The sequence below is a fragment of the Cricetulus griseus genome, chromosome 4, assembly GCF_003668045.3.
Source record: "Cricetulus griseus strain 17A/GY chromosome 4, alternate assembly CriGri-PICRH-1.0, whole genome shotgun sequence".
Taxonomy (NCBI): domain Eukaryota; kingdom Metazoa; phylum Chordata; class Mammalia; order Rodentia; family Cricetidae; genus Cricetulus; species Cricetulus griseus.
In genome coordinates, this window is record NC_048597.1 from 116,874,174 (window position 1) to 116,887,823 (window position 13,650).

At 50.5% G+C, this 13,650-nt stretch overlaps 2 protein-coding genes and 3 non-coding genes across 6 annotated transcripts; 4 read left to right on the forward strand and 1 right to left on the reverse strand.

Annotated features, from left to right (window-relative positions):
• Window position 1: 1 nt before the first annotated feature.
• Ap4m1 (adaptor related protein complex 4 subunit mu 1) lies at window positions 2-5,888 on the reverse strand. The gene is made up of 15 exons (XM_027415244.2): window positions 5,640-5,888; window positions 5,461-5,549; window positions 5,015-5,121; window positions 4,840-4,936; window positions 3,480-3,590; window positions 3,316-3,396; window positions 2,402-2,464; window positions 2,253-2,319; window positions 2,114-2,167; window positions 1,899-2,005; window positions 1,705-1,799; window positions 1,412-1,456; window positions 689-739; window positions 482-593; window positions 2-389 (listed from the first exon to the last, which is right to left on the reverse strand). Exons 1-15 carry the CDS (start codon window positions 5,695-5,697, stop codon window positions 177-179), a joined length of 1,350 nt encoding a protein of 449 aa, XP_027271045.1. The 5' UTR covers window positions 5,698-5,888; the 3' UTR covers window positions 2-176.
• A 114-nt stretch (window positions 5,889-6,002) lies between these two features.
• On the forward strand, window positions 6,003-13,541 carry Mcm7 (minichromosome maintenance complex component 7). 2 transcript variants are annotated; one of them, XM_027415225.2, is made up of 15 exons: window positions 6,003-6,157; window positions 7,434-7,513; window positions 8,286-8,450; window positions 8,535-8,659; window positions 8,731-8,911; window positions 9,077-9,214; window positions 9,726-9,875; window positions 10,046-10,160; window positions 10,245-10,376; window positions 10,538-10,621; window positions 10,730-11,123; window positions 11,358-11,441; window positions 11,984-12,152; window positions 12,911-13,020; window positions 13,190-13,541. In XM_027415225.2, the coding sequence occupies exons 1-15, from the start codon at window positions 6,127-6,129 to the stop codon at window positions 13,389-13,391; spliced, it is 2,160 nt and encodes a 719-aa protein (XP_027271026.1). In that variant the 5' UTR covers window positions 6,003-6,126; the 3' UTR covers window positions 13,392-13,541. The 2 variants fall into 2 exon arrangements, with proteins under 2 accessions (XP_027271026.1, XP_035299300.1); XM_035443409.1 differs by lacking the exon at window positions 6,003-6,157 and adding an exon at window positions 6,894-7,044.
• On the forward strand, window positions 12,247-12,327 carry Mir106b (microRNA mir-106b). The gene has a single exon (NR_105097.1). It is a non-coding gene; the product is annotated as a microRNA mir-106b (primary transcript).
• Mir93 (microRNA mir-93) lies at window positions 12,466-12,546 on the forward strand. Its single transcript, NR_105273.1, has one exon. It is a non-coding gene; the product is annotated as a microRNA mir-93 (primary transcript).
• On the forward strand, window positions 12,664-12,762 carry Mir25 (microRNA mir-25). The gene has a single exon (NR_105186.1). It is a non-coding gene; the product is annotated as a microRNA mir-25 (primary transcript).
• Window positions 13,542-13,650: the final 109 nt, after the last annotated feature.

Consider the following 13,650-nt stretch of genomic DNA (forward strand, 5'->3'; position numbering starts at 1 on the left):
GTTGGATTTGTAAGTTTGTGAGCTTCCCTGTGTCACATACAACAGAAAGGGTGAATTCATGGAACCTTCCTGGAGATTCTTCCTGTCCAGATCCAAAGACACAAGAAAGAAAATGTCCTCTTCCTGTTCAACTGCCTGCTGCTGACTTTGCTGTCCATATCCTTGTTTGGGGAGCTTCAAATCCGAATTACATAGGCGTTGCTGTGGCTCAGATGTCGCACCCACTTGTGAGGGTTGGCACTACCACAGGCACTGAAGGACAGCCTTAGGAATCGAACCTGGAGGCCAGAGCATGTGTGCCGAGGGAGTTCAAAGGAGAGGCTGGCAGGACCCAGCCCCAATGGGGAGGGCCCATGGCTTGAAGGCCCCTGTGAGCCAGGGACATCCATCTGTAAATAAGACAGAAGATGTGAGTCTAGACAGCTACCTGGTACCAGGACTGGGCTACTGCAGAAGGTGCATGAGGATCAAAAATAAATACCTGGAAAAGGCCTGAGAGTTGAGAGCCTCCTTGTACCCGGGGCAGGTCCCAGTGGAGGGCTCCTTCTCCCAGCTCTGCCTTCTGATCTGGGCTGCTCAATTCCTGAGACAGGCTGGAGGGTGGACAGGAAAGATGCTCAACTAAGTGGCTACTCCCTTGGTAAAGCAGGGACTCTACCCAGGTAGGCTTCCCAGCAAACATCCTGACCTGACTACCCCTCGAGGCAGGGGAAGGTGCAGACGAATGTTGAGAGCTTGGCTGCAAAGAGGAAAAGAAGAATCAGCCCCAGGATGGCAGTGTCTTACCCTTTGTCTGCACTGTTCTTGAGACAGTCTCAGGCACTTGAAGATGACTTTGAACTTTGGGTTCTCTTCCCTCTGGTGCTAGGATTACAGGTGTGCACCACTACACTTTGTGAGGTGCTGAGGATCAAACCCAGGGCTTTGTGCATGCTAAGCAAGCATTAGATATGTTGATCTACATCCCCAGCCCCTGCTCTGTTCCTGCTTAATGTCCCAACAGGAGTTCAGCACAGATACATTGCTTCCTCTAACCCTCTCCCAAATACCCCAGCCTCTGACTCAAATCTAATTTAAACTGGGTGGACACAAACACTGGTTTGTTTTGAGATGAGACCTCACTGTGAAGCCCAGATTGGCTCCCAACTGCTGGGATTACAGGCACACATCACAGTACAGAGCTTTAGTGGACCTGTCTGCAGGAAGAATTAGCAGACCTTTAGTCCTGTTTCCTGCCCTATACAGTTGAACCAGGCTTCAGTAATCCCCACTCTTTTTTTGTGTTCTGTTTTCAAACTCCCTATAGATTTGAGACTGGCCTTAAACTCCTGATCTTTCTGTTTCTATCTCCCAAGGACTGGCGTTATAAGTGTGTGCCACCATACCCAATTTGACCAGCCCCAACTCTTACCTCTTTGGGGGCAGGTCACACCTTAACTTCAGGTAAATCTGGAGCCTGGAAAAGGTGGCATACAATTACTTATGTTGTATCCTATTGGCATTCCATCACTGCTTATCTGGGGCCTCCATAGGAGGCTGCATAAATTGTACCCTAAGAAGAAAAAGGGCTGAGATCCATCCCAACACTAGCTTATTTCCAACCTGCATCCTATCATCTCTACTGCCAACCTTCCATATTAACCCCAACCCTTCCATATTATACCTTGACATAGAGGAGTTCTAAAACACAGGAACTAGTCTTACCGGCCTGAGCCTCGGTCCCACTGAACAGAGGGAAAGAGCCGGAAGGGGAGTGGCGAGGGGAGGTCATCGGAGAGCTGGTATCTCATCACAGTCAGCTGAGGCCAGAGAGGAACAGGTCAGTATGGTCGGTCTCACACTGGTACTGCCTCCCTCCCTGCTGGTGGATGGAACACACCAGGCCACTCTGACCTTACCTCTCCCTGAGGTGGCTGCAGGTGGAGGATCCGATGAGACTCAAACTCATCTAGATTGACAGAGCTATGGAATGACACCTCATCAACTCGAATTCCTGGCCCATAACCTGCAACGAGAAGAACTTAGCTCTCCCAACCCATGTTCAGAAGGGAAGAGACATTTCCAATGTCTCTCCATGATATTTTTGGAGAGAAAAAACTCATGCTCCCCTTACCTCTCAGTTCTGACTTTCCCACACAAAATTCTTCTGTCAAGCCAATGTACATCTCTGTGGGAGGAAAGGACATGAAGGGCATCAAATACCACCACATATCACCAGGAAGCCTGTACCACACTTAACCATGGGTCCTCACCAGAACCACTAGGAAGGAAGCTCTTGAGCCGTATCTCCCCTTGGACATCCACCTTCAACAATGAACCCTGTGGGTGGGAAGGAAGTTAACACTCCACCTTCCCCAAGTCCCATTTCCCTTCAACTCCAGGGGTAGGAACCCAGACTTACATTAGCTGCAATCAATACAGACAGCCTCTCGACCACATCTAAAAACACTTCGTTCTTTTGGCTCTAAGAAAGAAAGGGGTTTGAGCTGTAGAGGCTGAAAACCTGTTCTACTATGGACAAGTAATGCTGGGCATGGTGACACATGCCTGTAATCCCAGTGCTTAGGAAGCTGAGGAAGGAGGACTGCCATGAGTTCACGGCCATCCTGGGTTACAATGTGAGTGCCTGGTTTACCAGATGAAACCCTGCCTCAAAAAAAAAAAAAAAAAAAAAACAGGGCTGGAGAGATGGCTCAGTGGTTAAGAGCACTGACTGTTCTTCCAAAGGTCCTGAGTTCAATTCCCAGCAACCACATGGTGGCTCACAACCACCTTGAATGTGATCCGGTGCCCTCTGCTGGCATGCAGGCAGAAGACTGTATACATAATAAATAAATTTTTTTTAAAAATCTTTAAAAAATTTTTAAAAAAATTAAAAAAAAAACAAACAAAAATAAAAGAACGGGGACTGCAGAGATGGCTTGGTGGGTAAAGTGCCTGCCACATGAATGTGACAATCTGAGTCTGATCCCCAAAATCCATATGAAAGTCCAGTGTGGGGAGGGCAGCCTGTAATACCTACACTAGGGAGTAGTCAGGGAGCGCCAGGCTAATCAAAGATCCTGTCCCAAAGAAGATGAGCAGCATTCCTGAGGACATCAAAGCCTAGTCCTTTGGCCTCCATACAAATGTGTTTAACACACACACACACACACACACACACACACACACACACACACACACACAGAGGCATGGGATAGGAAGGAATACCATGTCAAAAGGAGTGGAAATATAACACAATTGCTTGGACTCTGGGGTGTCAGGACAAAACAAACAAAAATCCATCATGTCTGGCCTCACTGATCTGTCCCTTACCTGGTCATAGCGACTGGACAAGACCGGGCGACTGGCAGCACTGCTTGGGGCCACTCTGTTCTGTTGTGTCTCTGCCCCAAACTGTAAAACACCCAAGGCCACCATCCTCAGCTTTGATGCTTACAGACAACCCCCTTGGCCCCTCCTCTTTCCCTGCTACTGACCAATCCAACACTGCTGAGGTCAAAGAGGCTGAAGGGCTTGCTGACCACAGCTTGGGTTTGGATGAAGTTCCTCAACATTTCCGTGGATGTAGTCTGCACATAGCCATAATCCTAATGGACACAAAGAGTGCAATGGAGTGGATTTTGCCTCCTAACCACAAAACACTATGATAGAGAGGCCACTTCTTCAGGGTAGCAGGGAATATGAGGGTAAATCCCTGGGGCCGGGGAGATGGTTCAGTGGGTAAAGGGTTTGCTGAGCAAGTGTGAGGACCTGAACTCACTCCCCAAAACTCAAGTGAAGAAAACCCAGATGTGATGATGAGCATCTAGAATCCCATTTGGAGATCAGATATGGAGACAGAAAAGTCGGGGAAGCTTGCAGGCCAGCTAGTTTAGTGTACAAAGAGACCCTGTCCTTTTTCTTTTTGTCTTTTCCTTTCATCTCTCCTCCCCTCCCACTCTGCCCTTCCTCCCTGCCCAGTTTTTCGAGACAGGATTTCTCTGTGTAGCCCCAGCTGTTCTGGAACTCACTATGGAAAACAGACTGGCCCTGAATTAAGAGATTCACCTGCCTCTGCCTCCTGAGTGTACCACCACACCTGGCTTCTTTTTCCAATTTTTTGAAACAAGGTCTCACTATGTAACCCTGGCTGGCCTTGAACTCATTATGTAGACCATCTGCTTGTGGGTGCTGGTATATTAAAGGTATGCACTACCATGTCTTGAACAAGGTAGAAGATAAGGATCAGTACCTGAGATTGTCCAACACAAAAAAGAGGGAGATCCTGTGAAATGGCTCAGCTGGTAGAGGCGCTTTCTACCAAGCCAGTCAACCTGAGTTTCAATGCCAGGGACTCAGACAGGAGGAGAAAACGGTCTGCAGCAAGTTGTCCTCTGAACTCCGCACATGTGCAGTAGTGTGGGCAACCACACTCATATACACACATAACATGAATAAATACATTTTTAAAAAGATAAAAAGACGAAAGTTGGAGGCTGGGGGTTGGCCCATACCTTTAATCCCAACACTCGGGAGTCAGAGGCAGGCGGACCTCTGTGAGTTCAAGGCCAGCCTGGTCTCCAGAGCAAGTGCCAGGATAGGCTCCAAAGCTACACAGAGAAACCCTATCTCAAAAAAAAAAAAAAAAAAAAAAAAAAGGGAAGTCGGGGCTGGAGAGATGGCTCAGAAGCTGTACTTCCAGAGGTCCTGAGTTCAATCAACCACAAGGTGGCTTACGACCATCCCTTATGAGATCTGGTGCCCTCTTCTGATGTACAGATATACACGGAAGCAGAATGTTGTATACATAATAAATAAAATCTTAAAAAAAAAAAGAGGGAAGTCTTTGGGCTTTACCAGTACTTCATCCAGCAGTTCATAGACAAGAGCCACATTCCGTGAGACGGTCCCCTCACTGAGTGAGCCACAGTAGTCACACAAAAGAGTGGCTAGCCTAAGGAAACACAGTTGAGTGTGTGTGACTAACCCTCTCAGGCCCTGCTTCTTGGGTGCCCATCCCAGCCCCACTCACCTGGAAAGCAGCTCGAGGAGGCTGAAAGGAGAGACGTTTTCAGAGGTTGTGGCCACCAAGTAGAGGCCACTGTGTCTGATGTGGATGAAATGACGGTCATCATGGTACTGCGGCAGAGTTGGGGAGAGAGGCATTAAAAGACCAGAATTGCAGTAATGTAGCCCACGAGATGGCATCCTAAGGTTGCTACTAGTGGGTGATCCCTGAAACCTCCCAACTACCTGGCCTCCTAACGTGTAACCTACCTCTCAGGATTGTTGACAGTCAAGTGATGAGGGTGCAAGGCTGTTGCTGGCATCTTGTTAGCACTCAGTAAATACACTTGGAGAAACGTATCCCTTCCCCTCCCTGGAAGCTTCCTATCAAGCAGCCCTTGAAAGGGAGCGATGAGGCACCCACCAAGCTCTACAGTCCTAAGCCCCTGCAAGCCCGCCACAAGTGGTTACCATGACAACCGGGGACTCGCCTCCAGTCAGTCCCGTCAGCTTCCGGTAAAAGAGCTCGGCCACATCACGACCACCACTGTCCCCGCGAACTGGAAGGATAGTTAAGGAGCAGGCGACCCAGAAGGCTCTGGGCTCCACTTCTACCGACTACTCCGCCCCGTTTCGCTGGCCAAGGATACAGTCTTTGTAAATGAGTGGGTCCCCCTTGGAGGACAGAATGAAGAACTGGGAAATCATGGCCGTGCTGGAGGGCAGACGAGAAGACGGAGAAAGCTGAAGCCACCCCGCCCTGCGGCCGACGAACAAAAGGAGGCACGGAGGCTGGCGCTTTAAGAAACACTCCTCCCACTTCCACACGGGAGGCCGTAACTCTGAGCCGCGGGAAACCCGGCGCCCCACCCGCCGGGCCAGCACTCTCCCTGCGGCCCTCCCCCTCGCTGCCTGTCACTCGCCCCAGACTCGCCCAGGGATTGGTTGAAACTGGGTGCCGGCAGCGGTTAGGGGCCCCTGCTCTGATTGGCCCGTACTCAGCGGCACGTATCACGTGGGTGGCGACGTTTCGCGCCAATTTCGGTTGGTGGCTGCATCGCGCCGCGCGCTTGCTCTGCGCTTCCCCGGAGTGAGGCTTCTCGGCTCGCCGGCTCCCGTCGCAGGTCCCCGGCAGCGATGGCGCTCAAGGACTACGCGATCGAGAAAGGTGGCGTGCTGGGAGCGGGCTGGGAGCGGTTCTCCGCGGGCTTCTACGCCTGCCGAGGGGAGCCGGGGTCTGTGTCGGGGGGCCCGGCCTGCGCCCGGGACGAGCGTGGCGGGCATCAGGATGGGAGCGATGCGGTTGTGTGAGGAGCAGGACCCAGCGGGGCCAGGTAGAGGAGGGCGCCACCCCGCACCGCGCCGCGCCGCCGAGACCCGGGTGACGTGGGGCTCGCCTGCAGCGCGCGGCTCGCATGCAGCGCGCGGCCCGAGGGCCCGGGGAAAGGGGGGGCCTCTGCCTCTGCTCTTTGGGGCGCCAGAGAATTCCCGCGTCCACTCGAGACGCGCCGGGGTTCGGGGGCGGGGCTTGTCAGGCCGCTGCGCGCCGGGATTGGTTGTTTTAGTCCGCCCTCCAAGCGGAAGTAGAGGCGGGCGGAAGTGGCGCTTCCCTGTCGGAGGGAGTGTCGTGTGTAAACAGTGTCCTTCCGCGCAGGGGCTCGGGGGTAGCTGCGGCGGGTAGGGGCGTGCCTGGAACTGGGAGGCTGAACGCCCGGCGGCGAGAGGTGGCAGTGAAGTGGCCCCGAGTGGCCCTCTGGCGTGCTGGCCAATCGCCGCACGGCCAGCCGCCTCGGGCGGAGGGATCCTGGGCTGTGAGGCGGCTGGAATCCGGGCCCATGTGCTTCTTTGTTTACTAAGAGCGGAAGCGGTGGCGGGAGCGGGGTGTGGGGTGCGGGGGAGGCCTAGCGGCGGTCGTCCTGGCGGGAGTAGAAAAAGAGTTGTACGGGTGGAAGGAGGACCGAGAGTCTTGAAAGTCGATCGTGTGCGAGCTGAGAGAACGGAAGAAACTGAGACTCCTAACTGGGCAGTGAGTCACATTCTCTTTGGAAGCTTGGGGTAAGACTCTCGTAACTGCCCAGGGACCTGTATCCTTCCCCGGGTAAAAGCAGACTTGTGAAAAGGGGTACTGCCCGCTTGGGGGAGAACTAGGTAGGCTTCTTTTGACTGTTCATTTAACTAATTAGTTCATAGGTCCCGTCCTAAATGAAAGTGGGTTTCTTAGGCTTCCGTTGAAAATTTAAAGAATCCGAAAAGGTAGATTGTGTGTGCTGCACGAACATACCACTACTTGCACGTGGGTGTTAGATACAGGCCGAGAGTGTGTTCTCTCCCAGCCTGTGGGTGGGGCCCAGGGATTGAACTCTGATAGTCAGGCTTGGCCGCAGTGGTCTTTACACCTCACTGTTCCTTAAGATTTGTTTTTGAATTTTTACATTTGTTTGTAGAAAAAGTTAGAAAATTCCTGCAAGAGTTTTATTATGATGATGAACTCGGAAAGAAGCAGTTCAAGTATGGAACCCAGTTGGTAAGTCCCAGGATTGGTAATGGGGGGTTGGAATAGCATGTAAGAACTTGTACAAGGTGGTCTACCTTGTTACAGCAAGTATGGCTGTCAGTGGATTTTTGTTTGTTTGTTTTGTGGGTTTTTCGAGACAGGGTTTCTCTGTGGCTTTGGAGGCTGTCCTGGAACTCACTCTTGCAGACCAGGCTGGTCTCAAACTCACAGAGATCCACTTGCCTCTGCTTCCCCAGTGCTGGGACTAAAGGCGTGAATGATTTGGTTTTGGTTGTTGTGTACAAAGTTTTTCTTTTTAGCTTTGGGTTTTGTCTTTTTTTAACTGTTTGAATTATGTTTATTCGTGTATGTGTGGGCTTACATGGAAATGGAGGTCGAATGTACAATTTGGGGGTCCATTCTCTCACTGTGGGTTCTGGGGATCAAACTCAGTTCTTCAGGCTGGGTGGCAGTGCCTGGCCCATTGAGCCATCACCCCTATTCTTGGCTCTTGGTTTTTAGAGATAGTATTTGTGTGACATGGACTGGCCTCAAGAATACTTCATGTGGTTAAATAGCTGAGATTGGCTTTGAACTCCTGATCATCCTGACTTGTGCCTCCCAAGTACTGGGATTACAAGCACACTGCCATGCTAGACTGTAGTGGCTAGTTTAGCAGAGTACTTGTCTGGTATGTGGGGCAGTGTTTATAGGAGTCAGGAAGTTGTTTTCGGGGCTGAAAGTGTTTCTGCACTGTGATCTTTTGTTTTTGTGGATGTAGTAAACTTGGTCCTTGCCTCAGGTTCATCTGGCTCATCGGGAACAAGTGGCATTGTACGTGGACCTAGATGATGTTGCTGAAGATGACCCTGAGCTGGTCGACTCAATTTGTGAGAATGCCAAACGCTACTCAAAGCTGTTTGCTGATGTTGTACAAGAGCTTCTGCCTGAGTACAAGGAGAAGGAGGTAGGTTGCTGGTTTCTGAGCTCTCCTGCCCGATAACCCCCATTCTTTTCCTGTCCTGCTTCTCACTTTCCTTGTCTTCTTTAGGTGGTGAATAAAGATGTTCTGGATGTTTACATTGAGCACCGACTGATGATGGAGCAGCGGAGCAGAGACCCTGGGGCAGTCCGGAACCCTCAAAATCAATATCCTTCTGAGCTGATGCGTAGATTGTAAGTGTCTTTGTGGGTAAGGTCAGGAACTTGTTCTCCAGGACCTTGCTGACAAATGTTTTCTTCTCTAGTGAGTTGTATTTCCAAGGCCCAAGTAGCAGCAAGCCTCGAGTGATCCGAGAAGTGCGGGCTGATTCTGTGGGGAAATTGGTGACTGTTCGTGGGATTGTCACTCGTGTCTCTGAAGTCAAACCTCGGATGGTGGTGGCCACATATACTTGTGATCAGTGTGGGGCAGAGACTTACCAGCCGGTATGTACAGTAGGGAACAGGGAAAATCTCTGGACATTTTGTTTTACCAGTGTTTCTGCTTGATTCAAGGGGTTCAAATACTTTGTGAATGCCCTGTAGCAGAGCAGAAATGATTCTTGTGATTGTAAGGGGCTTTTGCTTTCCTGTTTCCTGTTTCTTGTCTAGATCCAGTCTCCCACCTTCATGCCTTTGATAATGTGTCCCAGCCAGGAGTGCCAAACCAACCGCTCAGGAGGGCGGCTTTACCTGCAGACTCGTGGTTCCAAATTTATTAAATTCCAAGAAATGAAGATTCAAGAACATGTGAGTTGGGCGATGTGAGCCCTGCAGTGGGTTAGAAATTGGCAGAACGATGAGTGAAGAGCTAGGGAAGAGAAGTCATTTATAGTGCAATACGATCGAGGTTAAACTGGAATTTTTCAGCCGGGCAGTGGTGGCGCACACCTTTAATCTCAGCACTTGGGAGGCAAGACAGGCGGATCTCTGTGAGTTTGACACCAGCCTGGTCTACATGAGTGAGTTCCAGGACAGCCTCCAAAGCCACAGAGAAACCCTATTTCAAAAAAACAAACAACAACAACAAAAAAAAGAATTTTTCATGCTTTTAGACAGGAAGTCAAAATGTGATTTAATTGAAATTTTCTGGTTATATTGGGATGAGGGTAAGCACTCAACTTCCTGAAGTCTTCTAAGTTGGGCTGGCTGAGTCTTAACCATGGAATGGGCTTCTGGTGCATATTCAGGTCAGCTCCCTGTCTGCCTCACTTTTCTCCTTGTCTCATTTGTTCCCTGTTCTGTCCCCCAAAATGCCTAGAGTGATCAAGTTCCTGTGGGAAACATCCCTCGTAGCATCACAGTGGTTTTACAAGGAGAGAATACAAGGACTGCCCTGCCTGGTGACCATGTCAGTGTCACTGGTATCTTCTTGCCAGTCCTGCGTACAGGGTTCCAACAGATGGCACAGGTGAGGGCTTTTTCAAATGAGGAAATAGTTCCCTTTCCACCTTGCCCACCTGCTTACTCTCTTCACACCTTTAGAAAAGTAAAACCAATGACGTGCAACTTGTGGTTGTGAAAAAGTTCTTAGACGTTCTGGTTATGGACAGTTTAAAGGGAAGCCATTCTTCTGCCCAGGGTTTACTCTCAGAAACATTCCTGGAAGCCCACCGGATTGTGAAGATGACTAAGAGTGAGGATGATGCAGCTGAGGCTGGAGAGCTGAGCGGGGAGGAACTAAAACAGATTGCAGGTGAGGGGCTACAAAGTCAGGTTGATAGCTGAGTGTAACCCTAGCTTTTGTCCTGAAGAAAATGCTATGGCTTGACTTTTGCAGAAGAGGACTTCTATGAAAAGCTGGCAGCTTCTATTGCTCCAGAGATCTATGGGCACGAGGATGTGAAGAAAGCACTGTTGCTGCTCCTGGTGGGTGGTGTGGACCAGTCTCCTCAAGGCATGAAGATCAGGGGTAAGAAGGGCAGCAGAGATGGGATGGGGAGTGTTAGGAGGGTCAGAAGGGATCAGTCACATCAACACTAGTTGATGACTTGGCTCTGTGGTCTTAGAGGAATAATATGGAGTTTGAGAGGGGAACTGGGTCTCATGTCAAATGCTCTTCCCATTTTCCAGGAAACATCCACATCTGCCTTATGGGAGACCCTGGTGTGGCCAAATCTCAGCTCCTATCTTACATCGATCGTCTGGCCCCCCGAAGTGAGTATGGGCAGGGACAGAGCTTAGTGTTTGTTTGAAACACTAAAGCCTCTTGAAGGCATGAGGCAGTGGTTCCTTTCTTCAACAGTCTGCTGTTTCTCATTGCAGGTCAGTATACAACAGGCCGGGGCTCCTCTGGAGTGGGGCTCACAGCGGCTGTACTGAGAGACTCTGTGAGTGGGGAACTGACCTTAGAGGGTGGAGCCCTGGTGCTGGCTGACCAGGGTGTGTGCTGTATCGATGAGTTTGACAAAATGGCCGAAGCTGACCGCACAGCCATCCATGAGGTCATGGAACAACAGACCATCTCCATTGCCAAAGCAGGGATTCTCACCACACTCAATGCCCGGTGCTCTATCCTGGCTGCTGCCAACCCTGCCTATGGGCGATACAACCCCCGCCGAAGCCTGGAGCAGAACATACAGCTTCCTGCTGCTCTGCTTTCCCGATTCGACCTTTTATGGCTGATTCAGGACCGGCCTGACCGAGATAATGACCTCCGGTGAATAAAGTACAATACCCATAGAGACAGCCCGTTTTAGTGCTTTGGGGGGAGGAAGGTAAAATCAGAAAGCCACTCAATTTTTCCACAGTTCCTAGGGAGATGGAAGGTTGGGGCTGAGATGCTAAGGTTTTCCTGGGAGGCCTGTCTCTGCTGTGCTATGGCAAAGAGGTAGGGCTAAGATGGGGGGTCCTCAAGGTATATAGCTCTTAGTTTCGCCTGTGTTCTCTCTAGGTTGGCCCAGCACATCACCTATGTCCACCAGCACAGCCGGCAGCCCCCTGCCCAGTTTGAACCTTTGGACATGAAGCTTATGAGGTAGGGGTAGGGAGTGAACCCAGGTCTCAACTTTGTAGCCTAGCCATACAAGGCAGAGGGCATCATCAGAAGTTTTTTTTCTAGTTTGGGATGATAGAGCAGCAGGCTCTAATCCTAGCTACTGTGGAAACAGGAGATCTTTAGAGGTCTGTTGGGAATGTTGCCATAATTACCCCCTTCCCCATACATAGAAGAACCTTCCTTCCTCACCATCATCCTGACCTAGCGGTGAGGCAGGTACATCTTGATCATGTGTGGTACTGTGGCATAGATATCTCAGTGATCTTCAAGTCTCTAAATTGGTTTCACCTGGTCTTCCCTTTGTGACAAGTTCAGAGGGGTTAGGTCATCCCAGTGCAGGTGTAGTGCAAATTAATTTTCCTGAAAAGTTGCAAATTACTTGAGCACTGGCAGCCCTGTTTTGGAGGAGTCCCTCAGTGATGCCCAAGCAAGTAGCTGTCCACTTCCTGCATAGAATATTAAGTAGGGAATCTATAAAGCACGCCTGTGTTCTGCTTTCCCACAAGCCTTGTTTCCCACAGACGGTACATAGCCATGTGCCGAGAGAGGCAGCCTACCGTGCCTGAATCTCTGGCTGACTACATCACAGCAGCATATGTAGAGATGAGGCGAGAGGCCCGGGCCAGTAAGGATGCCACCTATACTTCTGCCCGGACCCTACTGGCCATTCTTCGACTTTCTACTGCTCTGGTGAGTGCTGTGTCCTGTCAGCTGGAAGGCTGACCCTTGCCTGCCACCTCACCTTAATGGCCCTCAGGCTGCCTCTTCCTCCCTCCCACTAGCCCTGCTGGGGCTAAAGTGCTGACAGTGCAGATAGTGGTCCTCTCTGTGCTACCGCACTGTGGGTACTTGCTGCTCCAGCAGGGCACATACAACACCCATGGAGGGAAAGGCTGCTTGCTACTTAAATCCAAGAGGGGCAGATGGACTTGTTGAATTCCTGATGTCCTAGATATATGGTCTTAGATATCTCCATTCTGTCCTTCCCTCTTGGACCTTAGTCATGGGGGCTCCAAAGTGCTGTTCGTGCAGGTAGTGTAATTACCTGACCTACTGCTGAGCTAGCACTTCCCGAGCCCCCAGGACACAACCTCTCTGACAATGACCCTAGCTGAGCTCCCCAGGCCCCATTTGTCATGATGGGGAACCTAGTGGAGTTCAGAAGGGTCTGGTCTCCCTCACAGGACAGCTGAACACCTACCGGGACTGGCCAGTGTTGAGAGGCGGAGACTTGGGCAATTGCTGGAAGCTGCCCTGGGCATTGCACTTGTCTCGGTCTGACAGTGCCGGCCCAACACTGCAGATTGGGGGAGGGGGCAGGGAGGAGTCCCCATTTTTTTAAGTGGGCAAACATGGCTTGCCACCCTTGAAGCTGGAGCAGTGAAGACCTTTGACTTCATCCCCTTTCTCCCCTCCTATCCCCATCTTTTTCTTGCCTTCCCCCTTAGGCTCGCCTCCGTATGGTGGACATTGTGGAAAAAGAAGATGTAAATGAAGCCATAAGGTTGATGGAGATGTCAAAGGACTCACTTCTAGGTGAAAAGGGACAAACAGCTAGGTGAGTGTCTTAATGAAGATGAAATTGGGGCACTTGACTTTATTGAGCTGGTCATAAGTTTTGTGGCTTCTGCACCCAAACATACAAGTTTGACCTCAGGATTTTGATTCTGATTGCTATTCTGTTTGCTTAGCCCTGCACACTGACATTTTCCATCTATGTGTTTCAGGACCCAGAGGCCAGCAGATGTGATATTTGCCACAGTTCGTGAATTGGTCTCAGGGGGACGAAGTGTCCGGTTTTCTGAGGCTGAGCAGCGCTGCATATCACGTGGTTTCACACCAGCCCAATTCCAGGCAGCTCTGGATGAATATGAGGAGCTAAATGTCTGGCAGGTCAATACTTCTCGGACACGCATCACTTTTGTCTGATGACCAGCTTTGAGGTTCACCCTTTGTCTGACGACCAGCTTTTAAGGCCCTGCTGCGCACCCCATAGCATTTGCTGGATGCCCCAAAGGAACAGATCGAATTTTCCCATACTGCACTTTTTTGTTTGTTAATAAAATGTTTTGACTTTGGGCCTGGCTTCTGTTAAGATAGCATTTTTTGGGGAATGGGCAAACACTACTAATTCCAATGTAAGTTTCTATTCTACCTTGCCACATTTAAGAGCTAGGGTGTGGCAAGG

Excerpts from the sequence above, each read along its gene's own strand:
- Ap4m1 (XM_027415244.2), bottom strand. The coding sequence starts at position 5,697 with ATGATTTCCCAGTTCTTCATTCTGTCCTCCAAGGGGGACCCACTCATT. Across the intron at positions 5,550-5,639 it reads CCCACTCATTTACAAAGACT|TTCGCGGGGACAGTGGTGGT; the intron begins GTATCCTTGGCC and ends CTATCCTTCCAG. Across the intron at positions 2,168-2,252 it reads CTTCCTTCCTAGTGGTTCTG|AGATGTACATTGGCTTGACA; the intron begins GTGAGGACCCAT and ends TTCCTCCCACAG.
- Mcm7 (XM_027415225.2), top strand. The coding sequence starts at position 6,127 with ATGGCGCTCAAGGACTACGCGATCGAGAAAG. Across the intron at positions 8,660-8,730 it reads TCTGAGCTGATGCGTAGATT|TGAGTTGTATTTCCAAGGCC; the intron begins GTAAGTGTCTTT and ends TTTCTTCTCTAG. Across the intron at positions 12,153-12,910 it reads TTCGACTTTCTACTGCTCTG|GCTCGCCTCCGTATGGTGGA; the intron begins GTGAGTGCTGTG and ends CTTCCCCCTTAG.